Source organism: Polyodon spathula, chromosome 14 (assembly GCF_017654505.1).
Source record: "Polyodon spathula isolate WHYD16114869_AA chromosome 14, ASM1765450v1, whole genome shotgun sequence".
NCBI lineage: Eukaryota > Metazoa > Chordata > Actinopteri > Acipenseriformes > Polyodontidae > Polyodon > Polyodon spathula.
In genome coordinates, this window is record NC_054547.1 from 14,966,126 (window position 1) to 14,988,600 (window position 22,475).

General features: G+C 38.9%; 1 protein-coding gene across 1 annotated transcript in view; it reads right to left on the reverse strand.

Moving 5' to 3' along the window:
- The window catches only part of nrd1a (nardilysin a (N-arginine dibasic convertase)), a 34,451-nt gene that overhangs the window by 2,856 nt on the left and 9,120 nt on the right, over nucleotides 1–22,475 (reverse strand). Inside the window, exons 8-30 of the mRNA XM_041270046.1 lie at nucleotides 21,954–22,011; nucleotides 21,457–21,530; nucleotides 21,260–21,329; nucleotides 20,554–20,631; nucleotides 20,079–20,199; nucleotides 18,162–18,220; nucleotides 17,397–17,451; nucleotides 17,110–17,214; nucleotides 13,036–13,159; nucleotides 12,434–12,520; nucleotides 11,997–12,116; nucleotides 11,472–11,523; nucleotides 11,023–11,173; nucleotides 10,473–10,600; nucleotides 9,970–10,132; nucleotides 9,512–9,543; nucleotides 9,036–9,174; nucleotides 8,759–8,806; nucleotides 8,325–8,377; nucleotides 7,877–7,960; nucleotides 7,577–7,667; nucleotides 7,053–7,169; nucleotides 6,349–6,438 (exon numbers count right to left, since the gene is read on the reverse strand). Of these exons, the coding sequence (XP_041125980.1) occupies nucleotides 6,349–6,438; nucleotides 7,053–7,169; nucleotides 7,577–7,667; nucleotides 7,877–7,960; nucleotides 8,325–8,377; nucleotides 8,759–8,806; nucleotides 9,036–9,174; nucleotides 9,512–9,543; nucleotides 9,970–10,132; nucleotides 10,473–10,600; nucleotides 11,023–11,173; nucleotides 11,472–11,523; nucleotides 11,997–12,116; nucleotides 12,434–12,520; nucleotides 13,036–13,159; nucleotides 17,110–17,214; nucleotides 17,397–17,451; nucleotides 18,162–18,220; nucleotides 20,079–20,199; nucleotides 20,554–20,631; nucleotides 21,260–21,329; nucleotides 21,457–21,530; nucleotides 21,954–22,011 (2,099 nt within the window). The remainder of the gene's footprint in view (nucleotides 1–6,348; nucleotides 6,439–7,052; nucleotides 7,170–7,576; nucleotides 7,668–7,876; nucleotides 7,961–8,324; nucleotides 8,378–8,758; nucleotides 8,807–9,035; nucleotides 9,175–9,511; nucleotides 9,544–9,969; nucleotides 10,133–10,472; nucleotides 10,601–11,022; nucleotides 11,174–11,471; nucleotides 11,524–11,996; nucleotides 12,117–12,433; nucleotides 12,521–13,035; nucleotides 13,160–17,109; nucleotides 17,215–17,396; nucleotides 17,452–18,161; nucleotides 18,221–20,078; nucleotides 20,200–20,553; nucleotides 20,632–21,259; nucleotides 21,330–21,456; nucleotides 21,531–21,953; nucleotides 22,012–22,475) is intronic.

The following is a 22,475-nucleotide window of genomic DNA, read 5'->3' on the forward strand; positions in this document are numbered from 1 at the left end:
GTCTGATTAATGCACAGGCAAACTAGGCAGCTTTTTTAAACAGATACGGAATTGCACGCAAACTGGAAAAACTCACTGACACTGACCGAGTAAATTCGGTGACACAAGTAAATTCCAGGTAAGTCAGTTAGATTTTGCTTGAATACAGGGGCAGCAAAGCATAAACACAAGAAATGAGAAGAAGAATGCAAGCAGCAAAGGGGGGCATTAGAAATATTTTTACAAATCTGTGCTGAAAGCCCCATACCGCCGACAACTCGATGCTCGACCGAGCAGAACAGGCATTTTCTTTAACGAAGCGTGTCAAAAACTACCTCCAATCAACAGTAAAGCTAACTGCCTTTGCTGTATTGGCGATTGAGAAAAAAGTAAGCCACTTTAAACTGCATGATTTAAGGTTGCCAACATCCATACATTTAAGGCCAGATTTTGGATTTAAATAAGGGAATAGAGAGAGAGAGACTCACACACACACAGACTTTTCCACATTTTATTGTGTTACAACATGGAATCAAAATGGATTTAATTAGGAGTTTTTGCCACTGATCAATACAAAAAAGTCCAGAATGCCAAAGTGAAAAATAAAATCTACAAAGTGTTCTAAATTAATTACAAATATAAAACAGAAAATAACTGATGCAAGTATTCACCCCCTTTGCTATGACACACCTAAATAAGCTCTGGTGCAACCAAATGTCTTTATAAGTCAAAATTAGTTGAATGGAGTACACCTGTGTGCAATTAAGGTATTTCACATGATTTCGGTTAAATACACCTGTCTCTGGGAGGTCCCACAGTTGGTTAGTACATTTCCTATAAAAAACTAAATCATGAAGACCATTCAAAGCAAATCCGGAATAAGGTTCTTCAAAAGCAACAAATCAGGGGTAGGATATAAGAACATTTCCAAGGCACTGAATATCCCCAAAGCACAGTAAAGTACATTATTAAGAAATGGAGAGAATATGGCACAGCTGTGAATCTGTCTAGAACAGGCCGTCCTCAAAAATTGAGTATCCAAGCAAAAAGGGCATTAGTCAGGGAGGCCACCAAGAGGGCTATGGCAACTCTAAAGGAGTTACAGTCTTCCATGGATGAGCTGGGAGACACTGTGCATACTGCAACAATAGCCCGGTTGCTTCACAAAACTGGCCTTTATGGGAGAGTGGCAAAAAGAAAGTCATTGTTGAAAAAAACTCACATCAAATCTTGGCTAGAGTTTGCCAGAAGGCATGTGGGAGACTCCGATGCCAAATGGAAGAAGATTCTATGGTCTGATGAGGCCGAAATAGAGCTTATTGGACTCAACGCTAAGCACTATGTTTGGCGCAAGCCTAACACCCCACATCATCCTGAGAACATCACCCTTACTGTGCTATGGGGATGCTTCTCTGCATCAGGGCCTGGAAAGCTTGTGAAGACAGAGGGCAAAACAGATCCAGCAAAGTAGACAGAAATCCTGGAGGAAAACCTGCTGAAGTTTGCAAGAGACCTGGGACTTGGGAGAAGATTAATCTTCTAGCAGGACAATGACCCCAACAATACAGCCAAAGCCACACTGGAGTGGTTTATAAACAAAAAGGTCAATGTCCTTGAGTGGCCCAGTCAAAGCCCGGACCTCAATCCAATTGAGAATATGTGGAAAGAGTTGAAAACTGATATTCACCAAAAGGTCCCCATCCAACTTGACAGAGCTTGAGCAATTTTGCAAAAATTGCAGTGTCCAAAAGTGCAAAGCTGGTAGAGACTTATCCAAATAGACTCATAGCTGTAATTGCTGCCAAAGGTACCTCCACCAAATATTGACTCAAGAGGATGAATACTTAAGCAATCAATTATGGACTTTTTTTGTGTTGATCAGTGGCAAAAACTCCTAATTAAATCCATGTTGATTCCATGTTGTAACACAATAAAATGTGGAAAAGTCCAAGGAAGGTGAATACTCTTGAGAGCCACTGTATATTTAAGATATATATATATATATATATATATATATTTTTTATATCATATATATATATATATATATATATATATATATATATATATATATTTTTTTTTTTACTCATCCCAGGGAAGAGCATTATGACATGCATTGTATGCTGTAATTGCTCGATCAAACAAAATGGCAGTTTCAGTGATAGACAATAGATGGAATTACAGTTAAAAGCACAAAAGATTGCAACATTTCTACAGTACATCCTCGCTATAATGTACATGTTGGGGTCCAAGCCTTTTGTTTATTATATCGAGGGGTTTGTTATACTGAAAGGACAATGAAAATGAAGGATAGACTGTTGAAGTTAATGAGATTAGACTGAATAAAAGTAGAATTGCATGTACCTGTTTGTTTCATGTATGCCATATTCTGCTTTTGTTTTATCAAATTCATAAATTAAAACGATGTACAAAAAAAACTCCAAAAAAAACAAATACCGGATTAAAGCTGAACTTTTATTCAAAATCAATCTGACAAGAACAGTTTCAAAGTGCACCAAATCTTAATCCAACATGCAAGACTCCCAAACTGAGTTTTAATTCCAAATCAACCCAACAAGAAAACTTAAATCAAATCCTCAATTTTTTTTTTTTTTTTTTCTTTGTAGCATGGTTACTGAACAAGCCAAAAAACAAGTGCTTTTTGACCAACTATATTCATCATCGTACCGTGGCATAATGTAATTTTTTTGTAAATCGTTTTTAAATGGCTAATTACACTCAAGTTAAGTCATTTTTTAACAAGAAAAATTACTTTAAAGTTTCAAAACAAATACAACACACTGGTACTACAGTTCTATCAGGCATTACCTAACTGGAAGTGGTGTTCACTCCAGCTCACACAGGCTCAGCAAAATAATGCTGCTTTTTTATTTCAAATTACTGTGGAGAAACATTAACATTTTCTGGGCTCAGTTTGAAACGATAGGGGGTAGTGACCACTGCAACTGAATACCCACTTCATCTTTATCAGTTTGGACGGCATCCTATTAGTTAAGACAGGGGTTTTCAATCTGGGGTACGCGTACCCCTGGGGGTACTTCTAAGTGTCCTAGAGGGTACGTAGGACAACTCAGAAATGCACAAAAAAAAGTAAGAGAAAATAATTATCTTGAATTTTAAACTATTATATATTCTCTAAACAACGATGTATACTTATTTGACCTTTGTTTAGCAGCTCAAAGTGAACGGCTAATGAAAAAAAAAAAATTCTATCACGTCATATTTTCCACCTGTACGCACGTGCAATTTCGATTGAGTGGATTTCCACTCTGATATAGGTGGAGCAGGTGTCTGGGGATTGTGCCTGGACAGCGGTGCGTGCTGCTCATGATCTTTGCTGTTTTCAACTTGTTGTATCAGTGAAGCAGTGTTTCTGCGTGTTTTAGAAGTATAAATGCTTTGGTAAACATAAATAGTCATCACAATACTCATACTTTGATGGTTTGTGTTTATTACCATGGCAGCATTTTATAAACAGCAATAGCGGCTGGTTGAATGTGTTCAGTGTTTGATACATTTCTTACTTGCAATAGCAAAACAAAGTAAAACACAAAAGTCAGAAAGTGCAAATCAACAAAGTTATACAGTGACCCTTTGGATCATTTTTAGTTAGTAATTAATTACATTTTTATCTTGAGGTTAATGTTTTTGATGCTGTAAACATTTTAAACAGTGTATAATTATGCCGAGGTGGGAAGTAAATAGTAACGTGATACACATTTACAGTGCAGACTATTTTGTATTATTTATAATGACTTTTCCCAATTCTGTTTTTTATTGCAACTGTGGTACTATTCATTAAGCGAAAATTATAAAGGGTACCTTAGTTGAAACCTCCTGGTGGTACAGTTTCAAAAAAAGGCTGAAAACCCCTGTGCAATGAGTCAAAGGGGTTTCGGTCTGTGATTCAGCCTCCCGACAGTAGAAGGCATCAAACCAACTCGAAACTTCCCTTACCAAGCTCTCATGACCATGACGAAAGTCATCTTTATGAGGGGCGGCACCTTGGTGAGGGGCGGAAGTACGAGTATGTAAATTCCAGCCACTGGAGTCAAGTGAAGGATAAGGACACTTGTCAGTTGGGGATTGGTGTTCCACTGATTACAGAGGCAGGACATTGCATACTAAAGGGAACGTAGTACTGTGTTCGGGGTTAGTCCGAAGGTAAAATAGGCGGAGTAACAGGCAGAGTTTTTGAAATTTTTATTAATATTTTTCTTGTCTTTCTTTGGTTTATGTCCGGGGACGCCGAGAAGATGATTAAGGACGTTTTCACTACCTTTCTTTGGGATTATTACTCCAGCACCCCCTCCCTCACGCTGTTTTGTTTTCTTTGTTATTTGTTTTATTTGTGTAGAGGAAATAATAATACATCAATTCATTTCCTTACACATAAATTACTGTCTGGACATTCCATTAATACACTCTCGCCTCACACCCTGAGTTAAGAGAAGCAAAATGTTATCTAGCAATAGCCAATCGAGTGTTTTTGAAAACATGGAGTGCCCACCAACTGATCCCTCAGCAGAGTGCAAAACTAAATGATGAGAAGACGGCACCTGCAAATTGTTTTTTTGTTTTTTTTGGACTGCATGTTCAGCAACAAACACAAACGAAAGAAGAAAAGTTAAGGTGGGTATGACACTATTGCAAAGTTAAGCGGAATCTAGAGGACTTTTTTTTTTTTTTTTTTTTTTAAATGGGAATAAAATTGTATTAATTTTTGAATACATAAAACCAAAATCCCTACAACACTATCAACTCGAGGAGACGGCAACATTTTTACAATACCGCTTAAAATAAAAAATAATTCAAATGCCCGTAGCGTCTCACACTAAGTTATATAGTAGTAAATATAGGCTTTGATTCTCTGCATTGGTTGTGCTTACTGTGTTTCTCTTCACCAATACGATAAACAATAGCTAATGTTACTTCTTTGACTTGGTAAATTAATAGGAAGGCAGTGATGAAAAGTTACAGTGCTTTGTTCTTGCTGACATTTGAGTATTTGTGTTTCATTTACTGACAATCACATTTGCTAGTGATTACTTTTTAGTAGGACGGTTTATATTAAATATGATGTCATTTATTTAATAGCCTACTCGGATAATCTCATGCATGGCAGTTTTCAGAACTTGAGATGTCAGTGTTCATTAGTTAGTTCTAATGAACACAGTGGCTCACCAATGGACAAACGGCAAGGAAAAAAACACGCCCATATCACCTTAAACTGTGTGAACCCGGTAATCATGGTATAGAAAAATGGTTTTGATTTCAAAACCATCGCAGTTTATACTGCGGTTTACCTTAAAACTGGTATACCGTGACATCCCCAGTGTGCATATTGTAACAAAAATCCTTAACGCTATAAGAATAAGCCTTCAGTCGATTCAGCGCCAAACTCGATCTTATTACACTAGTGAATGATCAAAGACAACTATTGTTAACTAACAATTAACACTTCACTGCCAATCACCAGCAGCTCCTGTGGTCCACGCCTGTCGCCTATAGGCTGTTTGACCGATGTAAAACACATTGTGACCACAAAGTGCTTTACAGAGGTAGGCTGTGAACTGTGCATTACATGCACAGCCACTTACAATAGGACATTGATTTAATATCTCATCCGCAGGATGGAGCACAAGGAGGTTAAGTGACTTGCTCGGGGTCACACAGTGAGTCAGTCAGTGGCAGTGGTGGGATTTGAACCGGTGACACACTGCCTCCTTGTTGTTATTCATTTAAGAAGGTAGGGGCCCAGAAGTGTATGGTTTGCCTTGGGCCCTGTGATGGGTTAATCCGACCCTGCCCTTTTTTTTTTATTGGGGGGGGGGGGGTTTGGTATTATACACAAATCACCAACACAGTAAACGTAGTCAAAATATAATTTATATTTATATATATATAGAAAAGCTCCTTCGCGTTTTGATTTTAATCTTCAGTACGTTAAATCCTTTCCTGGGGTCCTAAGTTTCAATAAGAGCATGCTGTACTTCTTGCTGTGGTAGTCTTTGTCTTTATCCCATTTTGTGTTATTCACTTTAAAGGTAGAATCACCAAGCCACCTTCTGATTTAGTGGGGACATTTTATTTATTAAAATGGAATTGGGCAACAAAAAAAAATCATCAATACAACTACACAGGTTACAATTCTTCTCAGGTCAGCACTGTAAATGATAATCTATTCTTAGGATTTTATTGCATATTCCTCACTGTACAATGCAAACGCGATCACACTAGGATCCTGTAGTCCCCATGAACTCCTACTTAATACAATATTCCTACAGTGCTCAACTCTGATCAATAAGATGCCAATGCCCCCTGCCTCCTGCCATTCTGTATGGTACTCACATGCATGCTCAGCTTCTTGCTGCCAGCCCCGCGGTGCTCCATGAACCAGGACACCAACTCAGACTTTGTGATCAACTTGAGGGCCTCGATCTGCAGGGGAGACAAGACAGACAGCGTCAGTCATGCAGCGCAATAGCAATGGACACTGCAGGATAACAAACACTCAAACACTATTCAAGAAAACAAAACTGTTTGCAACACGTGACTCTCTATACTGATCTTCACAGAAGCAAAAAATGAGAAATAAACCATCGGTTCTCAAATAATACTGCAAAAAAATATAGGCTTGAACACAGTTGCTGTTTACCCAAATAAACACAGAGGAAACAATTGTTTACTACTTTCTTCTATAGTTTGTAATTATTTGTAACTGACAATTATAAGAAAGCATAATATTGTTCACAGTCCATTTGGTTTGCATGCCAAAAGTTAGTTTTAGCTGTAGGGACACAATCTTTCTCACCCACTTGAAATCTGTTTGCTATCATGCAATATGGTCAGTCTAACAGGCATGATCCCATAACTTGCAGCAATAGGTTATACCATTCCTGTAACTCAGGAAATACCCAAAGAGGTACGAGGGTAAGAAATATGCCCTGGGGCAACTACACCTGTACTTGGTGTACTTGGCAGTTGAATACTGTATTTGTTGTAAGGGTCTTGAAAGGGAAAGTGAGAGTCAAGACAGTGAGCTGTGCAATTACCTCACGATTCAGCCGGTCAAACACATACTGCTGAGTGACGACTTCAAACCAGTTCCTGTCAACCTCCTCACCCAGGTGAGTGTCCTCACACTCCTTCAGCTTGATCAGGGCAACCACCTGTTCAGAAACAACACCAGAACACCATAAAGAAAAGGCCACGCATTTCAAGAAAACACCAGTGACAGACATAGCCCTTAGCAGGGGATCTAATGAGGTGTCAGGAGGAACAAAAAGTAGGGCAGCATCAGGTTTGTTTACCACATTATGAGAAATTTGTAACCACTATCAGTTTCACAATTCATGCAAGCGATATTTAAGATGGGGGTTAATTTCAATAATCTAAATACACTGCAGCCCTTAAACAACCCCTTTCACTGTCACTAAAAACAGTGGAAAGTGGTAGTTTAAGATCTTTAAGTCTGTCATGTTTGTAGAAAGTATGTATTCTCCGCTCGTCAGCACGATCACTCTTCACCTGCATGAACACTTTAGTGGAGCTGAAGGCGGCAGTGAAGTGATTTTACCTGTGTTCTGAATGCTTCATCTGTGAGGCTAGCTAACTTCTCTCCGAAGCTGGTGAGAAATTCTTCAATTTTTTTGTCAACTTCCTCGGTGCTAGGGAATAAATACAGTGCAATCTATCATCAGTTTATTATATGTGATACTGAAGGAGGAAGATGAACTGGTGCTAGTCTTGATCAAACCTAAAGCCGTTCCTTCTACCAGTGTGCCAACAAAACATGCAAAAGATATGGATGCAAGTCGCTTATCTGTCAGCACCCCAGAATGTTTTATAAACAAGCCACCAACATCGCAAAACTCACTTGAATTTGGTTGCCTGGGTTTCCACGGTTACAGAGAATCCCAAAACCCCTGAAGTATTTCTGCAGGTGGGGTAGACGTGGTACCTAAACAAGGGATTCAAACACAGCAGGTTTTCAGTCACCTTCTGTGGACAGCTCTATCAGCACATGCCAACACATACAATAACTTGTTAGTTTTATTCCAACACAGCCTTTCATACCTTCACGCAAAGTCTTTACACTAACTCTGTCTCCGCTCTCACCCAGTTTGATACTAGGGCACCTAGTGTTTTAAATTGTAAGATTTGCTTTAAATTCTAATGTGTCAATGAATAAATATTAAAGTAAAAAAAAAAAGATTTAAAAAGTATTCAATTAACTAAAATACCTAAAACACAGTTATTGTGTTTCTTGCATTTTTATTACTATGATGTTTTTTCACTGGCTTGAAGATTCAAAAGTTACCTACCCAAGAGTCTCCTTCGTTCTCAGGAAGTCAAAGCAAGGCTCCTCCATGTGCATCTGAAACACGGACAAACTTATTTTGACAAGTCAATTACAGATGTTTCTGAGCAACAATTCCAATCAAATTTAAATTTTAAAATCTTAAAATACCCAAGAGGAAAAAAAAGGATTGGTCGCCCATCATCGAAATCTAATATTTAAAAAGGAAGTACATTTTGTGGCCATTTTGGAGCAATCTTGGCTCCAAAATGCCACAAAGCAGTTGTAGTAAGTAGAGTAACATATTTCAAGACAATTAAGCGATTAACTTTGCAGTGGTCATGGCAGATGCATTAGCGTGACTCAGAAGAGAGGCCTCCAAATCTGCCCACTGTTCCTCAGGCAGCCCAGGGAAGCCCCAGCACTCCCAGTCCTTCTCTGGATATCACACACACTCACCACAAGCAGCTCCATCAAGGTGTGCTCCCTCAGGTTCCTGGGGCCCGCCTGAAAACAAACAAAGATTCAGGTCACACAACAGTACTCATTAGTAAAGATGTAGGATGACAGTGCTGGAGAGCAGAGCACAGAATTAACTGGTCCTCATTAATAAAGGTGCTGGGCAACAATGCTTTGCATGAAATGTATGATTGAGCACAGTGAAGTGGATGTGTACCAGGTTCAAATCAAATGTTATCTAAAGAAACTACAAAATACAAATGAAAGGTGAATTTACCTGATAGTAAACAGTGACCTCCGAGTTGGCATCCCCCTTGTTCAAAGACTTCACTTTACAAAGGTGGGGCACCTTTGGTAACTCCACCACTCTGAAGTGAACAGGGACCTCTACAGACAGGCGCTGGAACTGCAGTTTCCTGGGACAAACACAAAAACCATTAATTGTTAGGCACCCAAGTCATGGCAATACAAACCCTCACCCATACTGATGGCACAATCAGTCTACCCAAAGACTACAGTCTAACTGAGCAAACATCATCAAAATAAGCTAGACTTTCAAAATGTTCCTGTTACATAGATCACACAGCCCATCAGGCCAGAGCTGGGATTGCAAAAAAGACAGCTACTATGAGCAAATAGATGGCTTCGAATGCTGAAGTGAAAAAAAACAGGTGCTCTCAATCAGCATCACATGCTCCACAAGCACTCCCTGTATTATTTTATTTTACAAAAAACACCAAATGCAACACTCACTGTATAACATAGTGCAGGAACTCCATTGCTTCCTAGGGCAGAACCAAAAGACAGTTTCAGTAAAAGGAAGTATTTTCACAGAACAGGGTATTGGGGGAAAGACGTATTGGACAAATCAGAGATCGTTAAAGCAGCAGAAAGCATAGTAACGTCATCTCTGCTATCAGCCCAGGTGTGACATTTAAATCTAGGTCTAAGGAATACTGTAAAATTTACATTCTCATCTTTAACAGATCTACAGTAATGCAAAGTAAGCAAACAAGAAAAAAGCAGCAGTAGTAAAAAAAGAACACCACCAATTGATCCAAAAGGTTCACTGTGTTGTCCATAAACGTACAATTTGAAGACACAACAATCATAATTTCGTTTTTTTGTTCTGGTGGACCTATTGGAGTATATATATATTATGTATTTGTGGAAAGCATCCTTGCCACAAGGTAGCAGCATGGCACACTCACTCTGCTGGTGAAGTTCCCCTGCACCATCCCTTCTGCGTAAAGCTGAGACTTGAACTTGCCAACGAAGGACATGAGCATCTCCACGCTTAGGCCCTTCATGACGGCCTGGTACTTCTGGATCATGGACCAGCGCGAGTGCTCCAGGATCAGCAGCCGGGCATCCCTGCCATGAGAGAGAGGCAAGGGCAATCAGACAGCACTCAAATACAAAGCACCACAGCAGCAGATAGCCTACAGATTACGGTGAGGTTTATAGTAGCCTTATATGATAAATATGTATGGCTGCTGCAGTTCTACCAAGATTCATAGTGTTGTCATGTAAGCACTGCCATGTGTACACTGCTAAAGGCAGGCTCTGCAAAGTCATCATGAATACTGTATCATAGGCAATGCGAAGAGTGTAATACATTAGTGGATTGGCTTGTAATAATAAATTAGGAGTAGGATGTCTCTAAACTAGCATGAAGAATATAGTAGCCTTTCGCTGGCCTAAAGTTACTCACTTGCCCAGTTTATCTGGTTTAATGAGAATGTTGAAGTAAGTTTTCTTCAGTTGCTCAGAGATCATTGAGAAAACATCAGGGGCAGCAGTAAAATCGGCCAGATAGTCAATAATCAAATTAAACAACAGCTGGAAGACAGACAAATGCATTCAATTAAAATCAACATTTACCTGGCAGTCCTCAACGCTAGTAAAGTCACACTCTATTCTGTATTTTGTATCTTTTAATCCAAATTGACAGCAAAGTGGGAAGTTGGCAAACAGCAACCAACTTGTGTAGATCACTGTAGATCAGACAGCAACCTGTCAAAGAAGCTGCACTTCCAAATTAATTGTGTGGACGAGGCTTTAGGTGACTTTATACACCAGGCAACTTTTCAGGCACTAGATGCTTTCCATAGGCAGCATCCTGCTACGGTGGGAAGTTTCCAGTTGCACACAGCCACAGCAGGTACTCTCCAACAATTGGATGCAACTAGCTGAAGTTGCTTAGTGTTTGGGGCTGTCTTAATTACATATCTCTCTCTCAGACTGTAAAATAAGTTACTTACAGGTAGTTTATGGTTAAATCCCTTGACTTTAATGACAAATCCATGCTCGCCAGCCACTAATTTGTACTCCAGCTGTGCAACATCAGCTTCATAGGCAGGCTCTGCCAGGTTGTGTGCCAGAATATTGACAAAGATGTCAAATAAAACCAGGCTGTGGAACAGCAACGAAGAAACGCATTACATTTATCAAGATTAATAAACCATTTCACACACAATCCTAAAGCAGCTCTTGTCAAACAGGGTCAACTGCTGGTACATGAATATATCTGTGTCACATCAAGCAATATTTCAGACAATCAATTATAAAGTAAAACTAGAACACAGAGGTACTAAAATAAACCTCAATGTCTTCATAAGATAAAGATTTCTTGTCGAAACATTTGTTAGCGTAGAGAGATTACATGCAGCCCAGGCTTTCAGAAAGGCTCAGATTAGTAACCAGTACTTACTTCTCTGGAGATTTCTGTATCAGTGGGGAGATTAGGTTGAATCTAATATAAGCTGCCAAAGGATAAAGAAAAAAACATGTAATGTAAATGTAAAAATAAAAAAGGTAGGTTTTAAAAAAGTATACAAATATTTAACTGAGTTTTAGAAAGCTGGTTCCAGCAACCCATTGACTAGAGATCTTGAATTCAGGAACAGAATGCTGTGGGTTCACCTATTGATTGAGCACTGAACTGCAACCCAACAATGGCAGTGAGGTTGACCAACAGCACTGGAAGTGATCAGAAAGTGTTTCGCAGGAACTGCTAAAATTAGAACCATTTATCATATATTAAAGATCTGCATTTCCGATTTGTATTACATTTTCTAGATTTTCCAGTTTAACATTCAATTTGTACTATATTTGTGAAATCCTTAAAATTGGACTATTCTCCACAAGACCACCATTTGCTTTTACAGACCTGCAATTCAATATTATGCAAGCTCTTGAAGGCTGTGTGAAGTCATGAAAACCTTTTGCAGCTCACCCTTGGGAATCTTAAATTTATTGTCCTTCTTGTACCACAAGCAGCCTTTCTCGTTGTTGACGATTTTCACCGGATACTCTGTATCTGGGCAATCAGATGTCTTAAGGCTGAAATCCGTGGCTAATACAGGGGGAGAACAGACACCGAATGTAAGTTATAAATGCTGCTGAACCTTCTCAGTACTATTACAAGTCTACCTAGGTAACAAACAGTATTTTGCCTATACCCTTTAAATTTCTGCTTTATGAACAATAGAGACAATGTAGTATCTCACATTGCCTATAAAATGACATGAATTACAGTTTACATTCTAATAAATTAAAAAAAAAAAAAAATTTCTATTTTAATGTTTTTTTTTCTTGTAACATTTGTCCTTAACAAGGAATGAACGTCCGTCACATGAATTCTCCCAAGTTCTACGAACTGTTAACACTCACCAATAAACTTGTTCTCGACTGGCAAGTGCAGGTCAGGGTTCAGTTCAAAGTCTCCAGACCACCGCTCACTCCACTCCTTCTCTATCTCTGTATGGAGGGGAGGATGAGGGAGAGATATGTTCATGCTTTACAATAGAGATGTGCACTGATGAATCGTGATGCTTTCTTTACTTGCTATATCGTGTCATATTTGAGGTATCGATCATTTGTATCGTGATACAAGACCAAAAGCACATCATAGCTCACAGCAGCTCACCAGATGGTTCTTGAATGAAGATTAAGTGTGTTATACAGTTAGTATGAATGCATACTCTCCATTTATATTTTGACTTTTAACAAAATGGTCTACTTGAGCTTATTATGTATCATACAAGTAGCCATTCGAAACTATCACATGTACTGTGATACAAATTTAATTGCAATCTACATATCCTGATATGTACTGTATTGTATTGTGACAGTGCATCGTTATACCCCCCAAGTAATATCACTGATGGAAATACAATACAATAATTTTTTGGTTCCTGGACTGTTTCTCTTATTATATTTTAAAAGAAACAGTATGTAGCAGACGCCTAGCCTACATATGCTGACAAATCTACCTTGCACACTGTACTGGGTGCCAAACCATTTCTCCTTCAACGGGCAGCTGCCCTCGTTGTTGGGAGATAGCAGCAGCAGGTTGGCTTTGTCTGGTACGAGCAGGTTCAGGGGAGCAGCGATAACCTTCAGGAAAGAGAATGGTCCAAGGCAAAGAGAGAGGCATTAGATATTAACCATTGTCACAGTCCTGATCCTTATCTGGTGGCCTGCCAAACTACAGAAGACAAGTGGTTTCACATTCCACATACAGTATATGCAGGCATGTATGCATTTGTGTACAATGTTGCAAACCACTAAGTATGTGAACTCCCTGCATGAGGCTCTGGAGGAATTCAAGATGTATGTGTTTTCATATCATCGTGCATACTGTACTGAAGCCTTTCAGGTGGCCAGTTGGGTACCTATTATCATGATTGCAGAAGACTTTTTAAACTGATAAATCTTTGCTTCCTTCTATTGTACAGCAAACAGCTAACTGATTATCTACCTATCTATATATGGACTTCAAAAACATTAACGTTTCATGACTGATTCATAAAACAAATATGGATTGCAGACCTCGGCTCCTAGTGGTAAACTAAAGGCCCCTCGGGAAGAACTATAGTTACCATGTGGCCAAAGGAAGTTCACCTTTCAGCATGATAACGACCCAAAGCACACAGCCAAAGCTACACTGGAGTGGCTAAGTAACAAAAAGGTAAATGTCCTTGAGTGGCCCAATCAGAGTCCCAATCTAAATCCAATCAAATTTGTGTCATGACTTGAAGATTGCTGTCCATCAACGCTCCCCAAGGAACCTGACAGACCGGGAACATTTTGTAAAGAAGAATGGTCAAATATTTCCAAATCTAGCTGTGCAAAGCTGGTAGAGACCTATCCCAACAGCCTCACAGCTGTAATTGCTACCAAAGGTGCTTCCACCAAGTATTAATTTAGGGGGGGGTGGAGACTTATCCAATTATGACCTTTCTGTTTTATATTTAATATATAATTTTTTTTCTCAATAAAAACTTTTTTCACCTTAATAGTGTGGAGTAAGGTGTGTCGATAAGTGGAAAAAAAGCCTAATTTAAATGCATGAAACTCTGAGGCACTGACACAACAAAATGTGAAAAAAGTTCAAGGGGGTGTAGACTTTCTATAGGCACTGTATATGTGTGTATATATATATATATATATATATATATATATATATATATATATATATATATATATATATATATATATATATATATATATATATATATATAATTATATATATATATAAACACAGAGTTGGTGGCTTAACTCAACACCATCACTTAATTCCTTAAAATTGGCCTTAAATTTTCTCCATATAAAATAAATGTATCCTGCCTCTTAATTTTTTTTATTTCGAGACCACGCTTTACTCGTAACTCGACACTTATCAGTACTGAAGGGATAAAAGCTATTACTCAACAGTCGTCATTTCACATGACTAACTTCTGACTGGAAACTGATCATTCATTCACAACTACCAAGTGCAGCTGGTTACATTGTCAGTTCATAATGAAGTGAGATGCGAAAAATGTGTTCCCGTTCAATTGGATTTAAAGCTCAGGTTATTCGGGATAACAAGCTTGTCAACAGAACTTTAAGAGCGCTTGTTTTTGCATGGAAAACAATCGACAATGTTTGATTTCTGTGTGAAACTAAGTTGTTTATTGTTATTTTTGTTAATTCTGAACAATGTACATTTGTTAACTTTTGCTATCTAAGCCGTCAGATTAGACAGTACAAGCCAATACCTAAAAGTGTAGTCAACAGTTTGTAGTTGGACTGTTTTTGTAAAAACAACGCTGTAGTTATTTTATTAATTCTTATTTCAATCGAACTATACAAGTTGTACAGAGTTTGTACAGTACTGTACACTGTAATTGATTCGTTCACTGCAGTTCTTTTAACCGTTTTCATGACATTTAACTAATAAACTTTAACACTGTAAATGTGTCGGTTCTGTTACTTATATGCATGTTAATGCCATGGCTCACGTGCACCACTGGTTAACTCGACACCTTGGATAAGTCAAAACTAAACGGCATCCCCATGGGAGGTTGTCTGTCTGTCTGTCTGTCATCTAATTACATGAAAATAGTCTTTGCGTAGACATCAACCATGTTGAGAAAAAGACAAACCAAAATCCACTTGTCTGCTGTTTGCAGAGACTGGGTGGGTTGCACACTCAGGAATGCTCAATCATTAATTAATTTTAGACTTGTTGTTGAAGTTAGAGATATATATAGATAGTAACAGTCAAAAGTTTGAGTACACCTGTTTGAAACCAGGTTTTTCATGATTATCTATGCTTTTAACTGTATAAACTTGTCTATAAACACTTACTATTTCATTATATGATACGTGTACTTATATAAGCTGATAATCATAAGTAAATTGCATTCAAAAATTTAATTTTGAAATGAAAATGAAAATGAAAATGTAAATCTTGTCAATGAAATGGTCACCCAAAGCAAGGGGATTTCAGTCTGAAGCCCAAGTCAGTTAAAAGTCTGAACTGTGTATAACACGGTGTTAGAACACTGGCCTAAGTATAAAAGTGTCTTTGTTAGATAGTCTCTGAGTTAACTAGCATGTTACCTAATTAACCTTTTGTCACCAATTATTGTTAAAAGGTGAGGGTCCATGATTACTATAAATATAGGTAGCATAGGCACAAGTTTGTCATTCCTGAATGTAAGGGAGCAGAAAATGGCAAAATATGCTCAGTTAAGCAAAGAAAAAAGACAATCTTTAAGACAAATCGCAAGAACTTTGCAAGTGTCTGCAACTGCTGTGGCCAAGACCATCAAACGATTTGAAGAAACTGGCACTCATGAGGACCGAACAAGGTCAGGCAGGCCAAGGGTGACCTCAGAATCAGAACAATTTCATTCAAGTCACAAGTCTGCGAAACCGGCGATTATCTGCCCCTGAAATACAAGCTCAGCTAAATGCTACTAGAAGTACAGATGTTTCAACATCAACTGTTCAGAGGAGATTGCGTGAAGCTGGCCTAACTGGAAGAACTGCTGCAAAGAAACCATTGTTAAGAGTGCAGAATAAGAGGAAGAGACTTGCCTGGGCCAAAAAACACAGAAACTGGACGTTTGAGGAGTGGAAGTCAGTCTTATGGACAAATGAGTCAAAATTTGAAATATTTGGGTCCAACCGCCAAGTATTTGTAAGACGCAGAGAGGGTGAGTGCATGAGTTCTGCATGTGTGGTTCCCACTGTCAAGCATGGAGGAGGCAGTGGCATGGTCTGGGGTTGCTTTGCTGGGGACAGAGTTGGTGATCTTTACCAAGTCCATGGCAAGCTCAACCAGCATGGCTATCAAAGCATACTTCAGAGGCACGCCATTCCATCAGATTACGGCTAGTTGGGCAGTCCTTAATTCTTCCGTAAGATAATAACCTGAAACACACCGCAAAGTTGTGCAAGAACTATCTGGTGAAGAAGGAAAGTGAAGCTGGCCTGCCCAGTCTCCAGACCTCAATCCCATAGAACTTTTATGAGATGAACTGGATAGAAAAGTCAAAGCAAAGCTACCCACAGTGCCCTACCCATCTCTGGGAATTGCTGCAGAAGAGCTGGGAAGACATGTCGGGTGATTTCCTGCTGAAACTTGTTAACCGAATGCCTCATGTCTGTGAGGCCGTTATTAAGGCAAAGGGTGGCTCTTTTGAGGAATTCAAGATTTAGGAGACAATTTTCAATTTTCTTGAACTTTGCTTTGATACTCCTTATGTTTTGTTTTGTATACTGTACATGTGTTTTCATTTTCAAGTATTTACAGAAATGTATACGACGTAAAACATTGTCAATTATGAAAAAACCTAGTTTCCAGCAAGTGTACTCAAACTTTTGACTGTTACCGTATCTGTCTGTTTGTCTGAGGTTATAATCAAAATAATACATATACACACACACACACAAAATGTCTTTACAAACTTCACAGATACCCAATTTTTTATTCTTAATGAAAATATGAATAGGCATGCATTACATTAATTATAATGAAACCTAAAAAAATGTATATATATATATATAGTTACCTCAGGTTTATACTCAAACATTATCTGGTCTCCAGTCAAAATATCTGCCTTTGGGAAGAGCTGCATATTCTCACATACATTCTCTACGTAATCAATGGGATCAGTCTGACGGAAAAATAGAAAAGAAACACAAGTCAAATCACATCTCTACAGCATGTGCTGCATGATAATAAAGCATTTTTCTGCATCACATATACACATTCATACCCACATATATAGTACAATTTTACTGTACACAAAAACAATAAGCCTCATATTTAAAGGACAGAATAGGGGGCATAAAATACCTGTTCCTGGTAATGGAATTCATTATCCTCAATCTTCTGAATTTCATCATAGATTCTATAGAACAAAAGAATACAATGTGTTTATGAGATTAGACCACGGACAGCCCACTAAACATGACCATACGCTTCTCTTATCTGTAGTCCTGAAAAAACAAGAAAATGCAAGTAGCGTTTTTCTGTTTGTTTATTTTTGTACCCAGTTGGGTTTTACTGTCCTGAAACGAATGCATGCTAACAAATAACCTTTCAAAAAATGATGGATGATGATAACCCAAAGAACAGGTTAAAGAATACTCATACACGTTTATTCACAATAGGCATTTATTCCCAACTGGGATATTTATCCCTCTCAGAAGATTACAGTCTAACAGCGCATTGAGTGGCACATGTGCATTTACAAATCGCTTTCAAGTCAGAGACTGTGATGCACAGCAGTTACATAAAGGATGTCATTTACACAGCACTGTGCCTGCCTGCTGATAAATAAGATTTGTGCTCCAGCTCTGTCAAACCCTTATATTAGCTTTGTCAGTCACCTGCCTATGCTGAAATTGGAATATCAATAAGTCTCCCATTACATAGAAGTCTGATCCATTCCTGGTTTCACTACGAGTTTAATAAGGCACACCTGAGCTTGTTACCTATACACTATAGCTGACCAAGCTTGCATTAAAACTTGGAATGTGTGAAACTTGTATGCAATAGGAGTCTTATTACCATCTCTGGAACATCTCACATTCTAACCAATAACACAATTAATCTTACCTCTTCTGGGGGCCACTCTTCTGAAGCATTTTCAGATACTGGAAAACTAAGTGAGCAACCTAAAAAAAAAATTAAATAAAACAAAAATTATTATAGTGCCATGAATAAGTATTTGCCCCCTGTCTGATTTTTTGCATATTTTTGACACTGAATGTTATCAGATCTTCAACCAAAATCTAATATTAGATAAAAGGGACCCTGAGTGAACAAATAACAGAAAATTGATACTTAATACATTTATTTATTAAAGAAAGTTATGCAACACCCAATGCCCCCGTGTGAAAAAGTAATCGCCCCCTTAGACTCAATAACTGGTTACGCCACCTTTAGCAGCAATAACTGCAACCAAACGTTTCCTGTAGTTATTCAACTCAGTGACATTTGTGGGTTTTCGAGCATAAACTGCTAATTTCGGGTCCTGCCACAACATCTCAATGGAGTTTAGGTCTGGACTGAATTTCTTGTTCTTCAACCATTCTGATGTAGACTTGCTTGTTTGTTTCGGTTCATTGTCTTGCTGCATGACCCAGCTGCGCTTCACCTTCAGCTCAAAAGCGGATGGCCTGACATTCTCCTGTAGAATTCTCTGATACAGAGCAGAATTCATGGTTCCTTCAATGATGGCAAGTCGTCCAGGTTCTGATGCAGCAAAGCATCCCCAAATCATGACACTACCACCACCATGCTTGACTGTTGGTATGAGGTTCTTACTGTGGAATGCAGTGTTTGGTTTTCGCCAAACATAACGGGGCCCGTGTTGGCCAAAAAGTATCACTTTTGACTCATGTGTCCATAGAACATTGTTCCAGAACTCTTGAGGATCATCCAGGTGCTTTTTGGCAAACTTGAGACGAGCATTCATGTTCTTAGTGAGCAGTAGTTTCCGCATTGCTACTCTGCCATGAATCCCATTTTTGCCCAGTGTCTGTCTGATGGTGGAGTCATGAACACTGACCTTAGCCAAGGCGAGAGGCCTGCAGACCCCTGGATGTTGTTCTAGGGTTCTTTGTGAATTCCTGGACGATTTTACGCCTTGCTCTCGGAGAGATTTTGGTAGTACAGACACTCCTGGGAAGATTCACTACTATCCCAAACTTTCTCCATTTGGACAATATGGCTCCGACTGTGGTTTGGTGGAGCCCCAGAGCCTTAGAAATGGCTTTGTAACCCTTTCCAGACTGATAGGCATCAGCAACTTTTTTCCGGAGGTCTGCAGAAATTTCTTCTGGCCATGGCATGATGTGCCTCTGGAAGCTGTGTGCTGACAACTTCACTCTGATGGTAAGAGCCAAATTTAGTCAGATTTATAGTGGTCAAGGCTGGCCCAAATCAGGCCTGATTGTTAACCAAAGTATTCAAACAGCTGACCCTAACTATCCCTTTACTTGGGTTGAGTTAACTAGAGGGGCAATAACTTTTTCACACCTGAAGATTGTATGTTTGCTTACCTTGCACACCAAACAAATGAAAAATGCGCCTAGCTTTGGTGTAATTTTTTTCTCTCAGACTCCCTCTATATACTACTACAACCCACAAAACGATCTGACCAAATTCAATGTGAAAAATGTGCTAAAATGCAGAAAATCAGATAGGGGCACACAAATACTTTTTCACAGCACTGTATATGTATATATCTCAAAAGAAAAACAGTCTTATAGTGCTTCGCACTGGAAGCCAATGTATATTCCGCAGATGATTGATGATCCAAGATATGTGAATAGAAAAAAATTGAAACTTATGCTGAAAAAGATATTGCAGGAATACTAAACGTACCCTAGAGGCAGCAAAGGTAAGCACTTCATTTTGCAGTTACCACTGCAGCCTATACAGTAACTCATTCCACCACTAATGTAAATTATAATGCAAGACCATTAGCTTTGCATTGGGTCAGCACAGAGAGCAGACAGCGAGTTATACCTGGTAGTAATTCCGGTAGCCTTCGTCAGTCAGAGTGATGGAGACGCTGAAGATAGAATAGGTGGAGTTCTGATCGAAACCAGTCTCACTGTTCCCGCCGTACAAAGCAAGCGCCCAGCACCTGAGACAGTAAAAAGTGGCTCCAGTCAACCTGACGAACTTTTCCACAGGCCTCACAAAACACTTTCTATCTGAACTGGGGAGTGGCGAGTAGAAGTAGATTTACTGATGTTAGCTAAAAACGGGAAGTTTACATAGAAAAGACATTGCTGTAACTTTCCTAAAAGCTCAGAAATCTAACAAAATTAACAACTACAGCAAGCTGCTATTCCACTGTTTTATACTTTGCACAGATGTGGTTACTAGTAAAAAGCAGAGACGTACCTCTCAGTTTCGATAAATAGTTTACATCGTCCACATCATTTGTATTGTCCTTATTCTATTAACATAGCTTATGCTCACTGGCATCACTCACTTTTTCCTGAGCAAAGACAGAATGCTGCCTTTACCCTCGTGACCAATCAGCCAGGAGATAAAGTGCAGCGGCTTCACCCTAGAAATGAAACAGAGACAATTAGTATTCACAAGGACTCAAGGTTTCAAGCTCATCTTCACTTACAACCTCTGCTGGGAAGGGGAGAAGCTACAAGGTCAGCAGTCAATGCAGTTGAGCAACTCAGCATGCTGTCCACCTTTATTCTGACGCCAAGTTCAAGCAAATGATTTCACTTCTTTATGTAATGACAGCATGATTCAATGTCTCGATCTGTCATGAAACTCCAACTGTGACTGAAGGAAGCTGGATACGCTTGATAAAGCTTGCTAACCAGCAGCCTGACACATGAAGGAGATTTATGAAACTGTTGTAGTTTCTATGAGAAAGTAATAAAAAAACGTGCTGCATCTTGTAAAGTGCTTTCTGATGGTGGTCCACTATGAAAGGCGCTATATAAAATAAAGATTGACCAAGTCACTATATATATATATATATATATATATATATATATATATATATATATATATATATATATATATATATATAATAAATCAATCTTTCATGATGGCCTGCTAAAGGTAACAAAGATTTATGTGGCAAACTTTACAGATGTCTGAACGTCTTCAACTTCAACCAAGAATTCCACAGAAGCTGCTAGTTCAGTAGGCAGCTTGACTTTACCCACCTGTAATGACGTTCCTGGGGAAGGAGTGCCCAGGTGATAGTCAGGGCATGAATCTTCCGGACAGGTACAACTGGAAGACAAATGCAGGGAAAAGGTCATAGCTAGTCCATGTCCTACATAGTAAAATAAAAGTCTGCTGTCCAAAATAAAAAAAATATATGCTATGAAACAACTGTCTTTGCTGTGTTAGTACCTACCTCTGTACAGTTTGTTAAAGGCTGGCGTATCGAATGGGTCAACTAGATGAGAAAAGTCTGGCTTGGGCAAAGAACTGAAGGAGGGAGAGAATGGAAGGATTGAAACATTTATACAAAACTACAATACAATATTCTTGAGTGTTTATGAGGAAAAAAAAAAAAAAACGAATCGAATCTGCTGGGAGCAGGATGAAAAAAAATTAAATTAAAAAAGCGCTCTATAACCAATTCAGCGAAGAACTAAATGAGCCCCGTCTCTGATCCGAGGGTCCAAGAGGAACAGTATTTTTCATCCGAGGTCCTGCTGTAATTGAGAGTAGAAAATAGAAATGCCTCCAGGCAGCCCCTGGGCCTGTGATAGTGTAGAGAACCGAGGTAACTAAGTTCATCTCGAAAAAAGCTACCACATTTACCGCAGTCCAGTATACCCACCTACACACAAAAGACGTTTCGTGACTATTGATATTACCAACAATGTTTTAATGGGGGTCACTCACTTATTTGGAATCTTGCTGAAGATCTCTCTCACCCACTCTTCCAGTGTATCCAGAGTCTCTAAAACCCAGAACAGAGACGCTATCAATACTAAAGCAACTTTGGTACATACATCCAGCTCACGTTCCTCAACATCTTAACCCCTTCAGGAAGAACCTAGTTTTTCTGGAAATAATTTCCCCCATGGAAAATGAAGTGTGTTTTGCATCTTCTCAACACAAGTCCCTAAAAACTACACTCCAGAAATGTACATACACACAGGATTACTAAAACATTTTCTTTACTGTGAAAAACAGTTTACATGTGTGAATAACTGACACATCCGGACAAACTTTTTAGAAATTAGTGCCTTCATCCATGTAATTATACTATTATGGACTTATTCATGATCTGCCAGCAAATTCAGTCATTTTTACCCCAAAAGTCAATGTTTGGATTGGATGGGCAAAGAGACTAAACAGCTCCTTTCCCCTCTACCCCAAAGAGGGTGGTCTCTCCAGGGTAGCCTGGTTGGCACTGTAGGA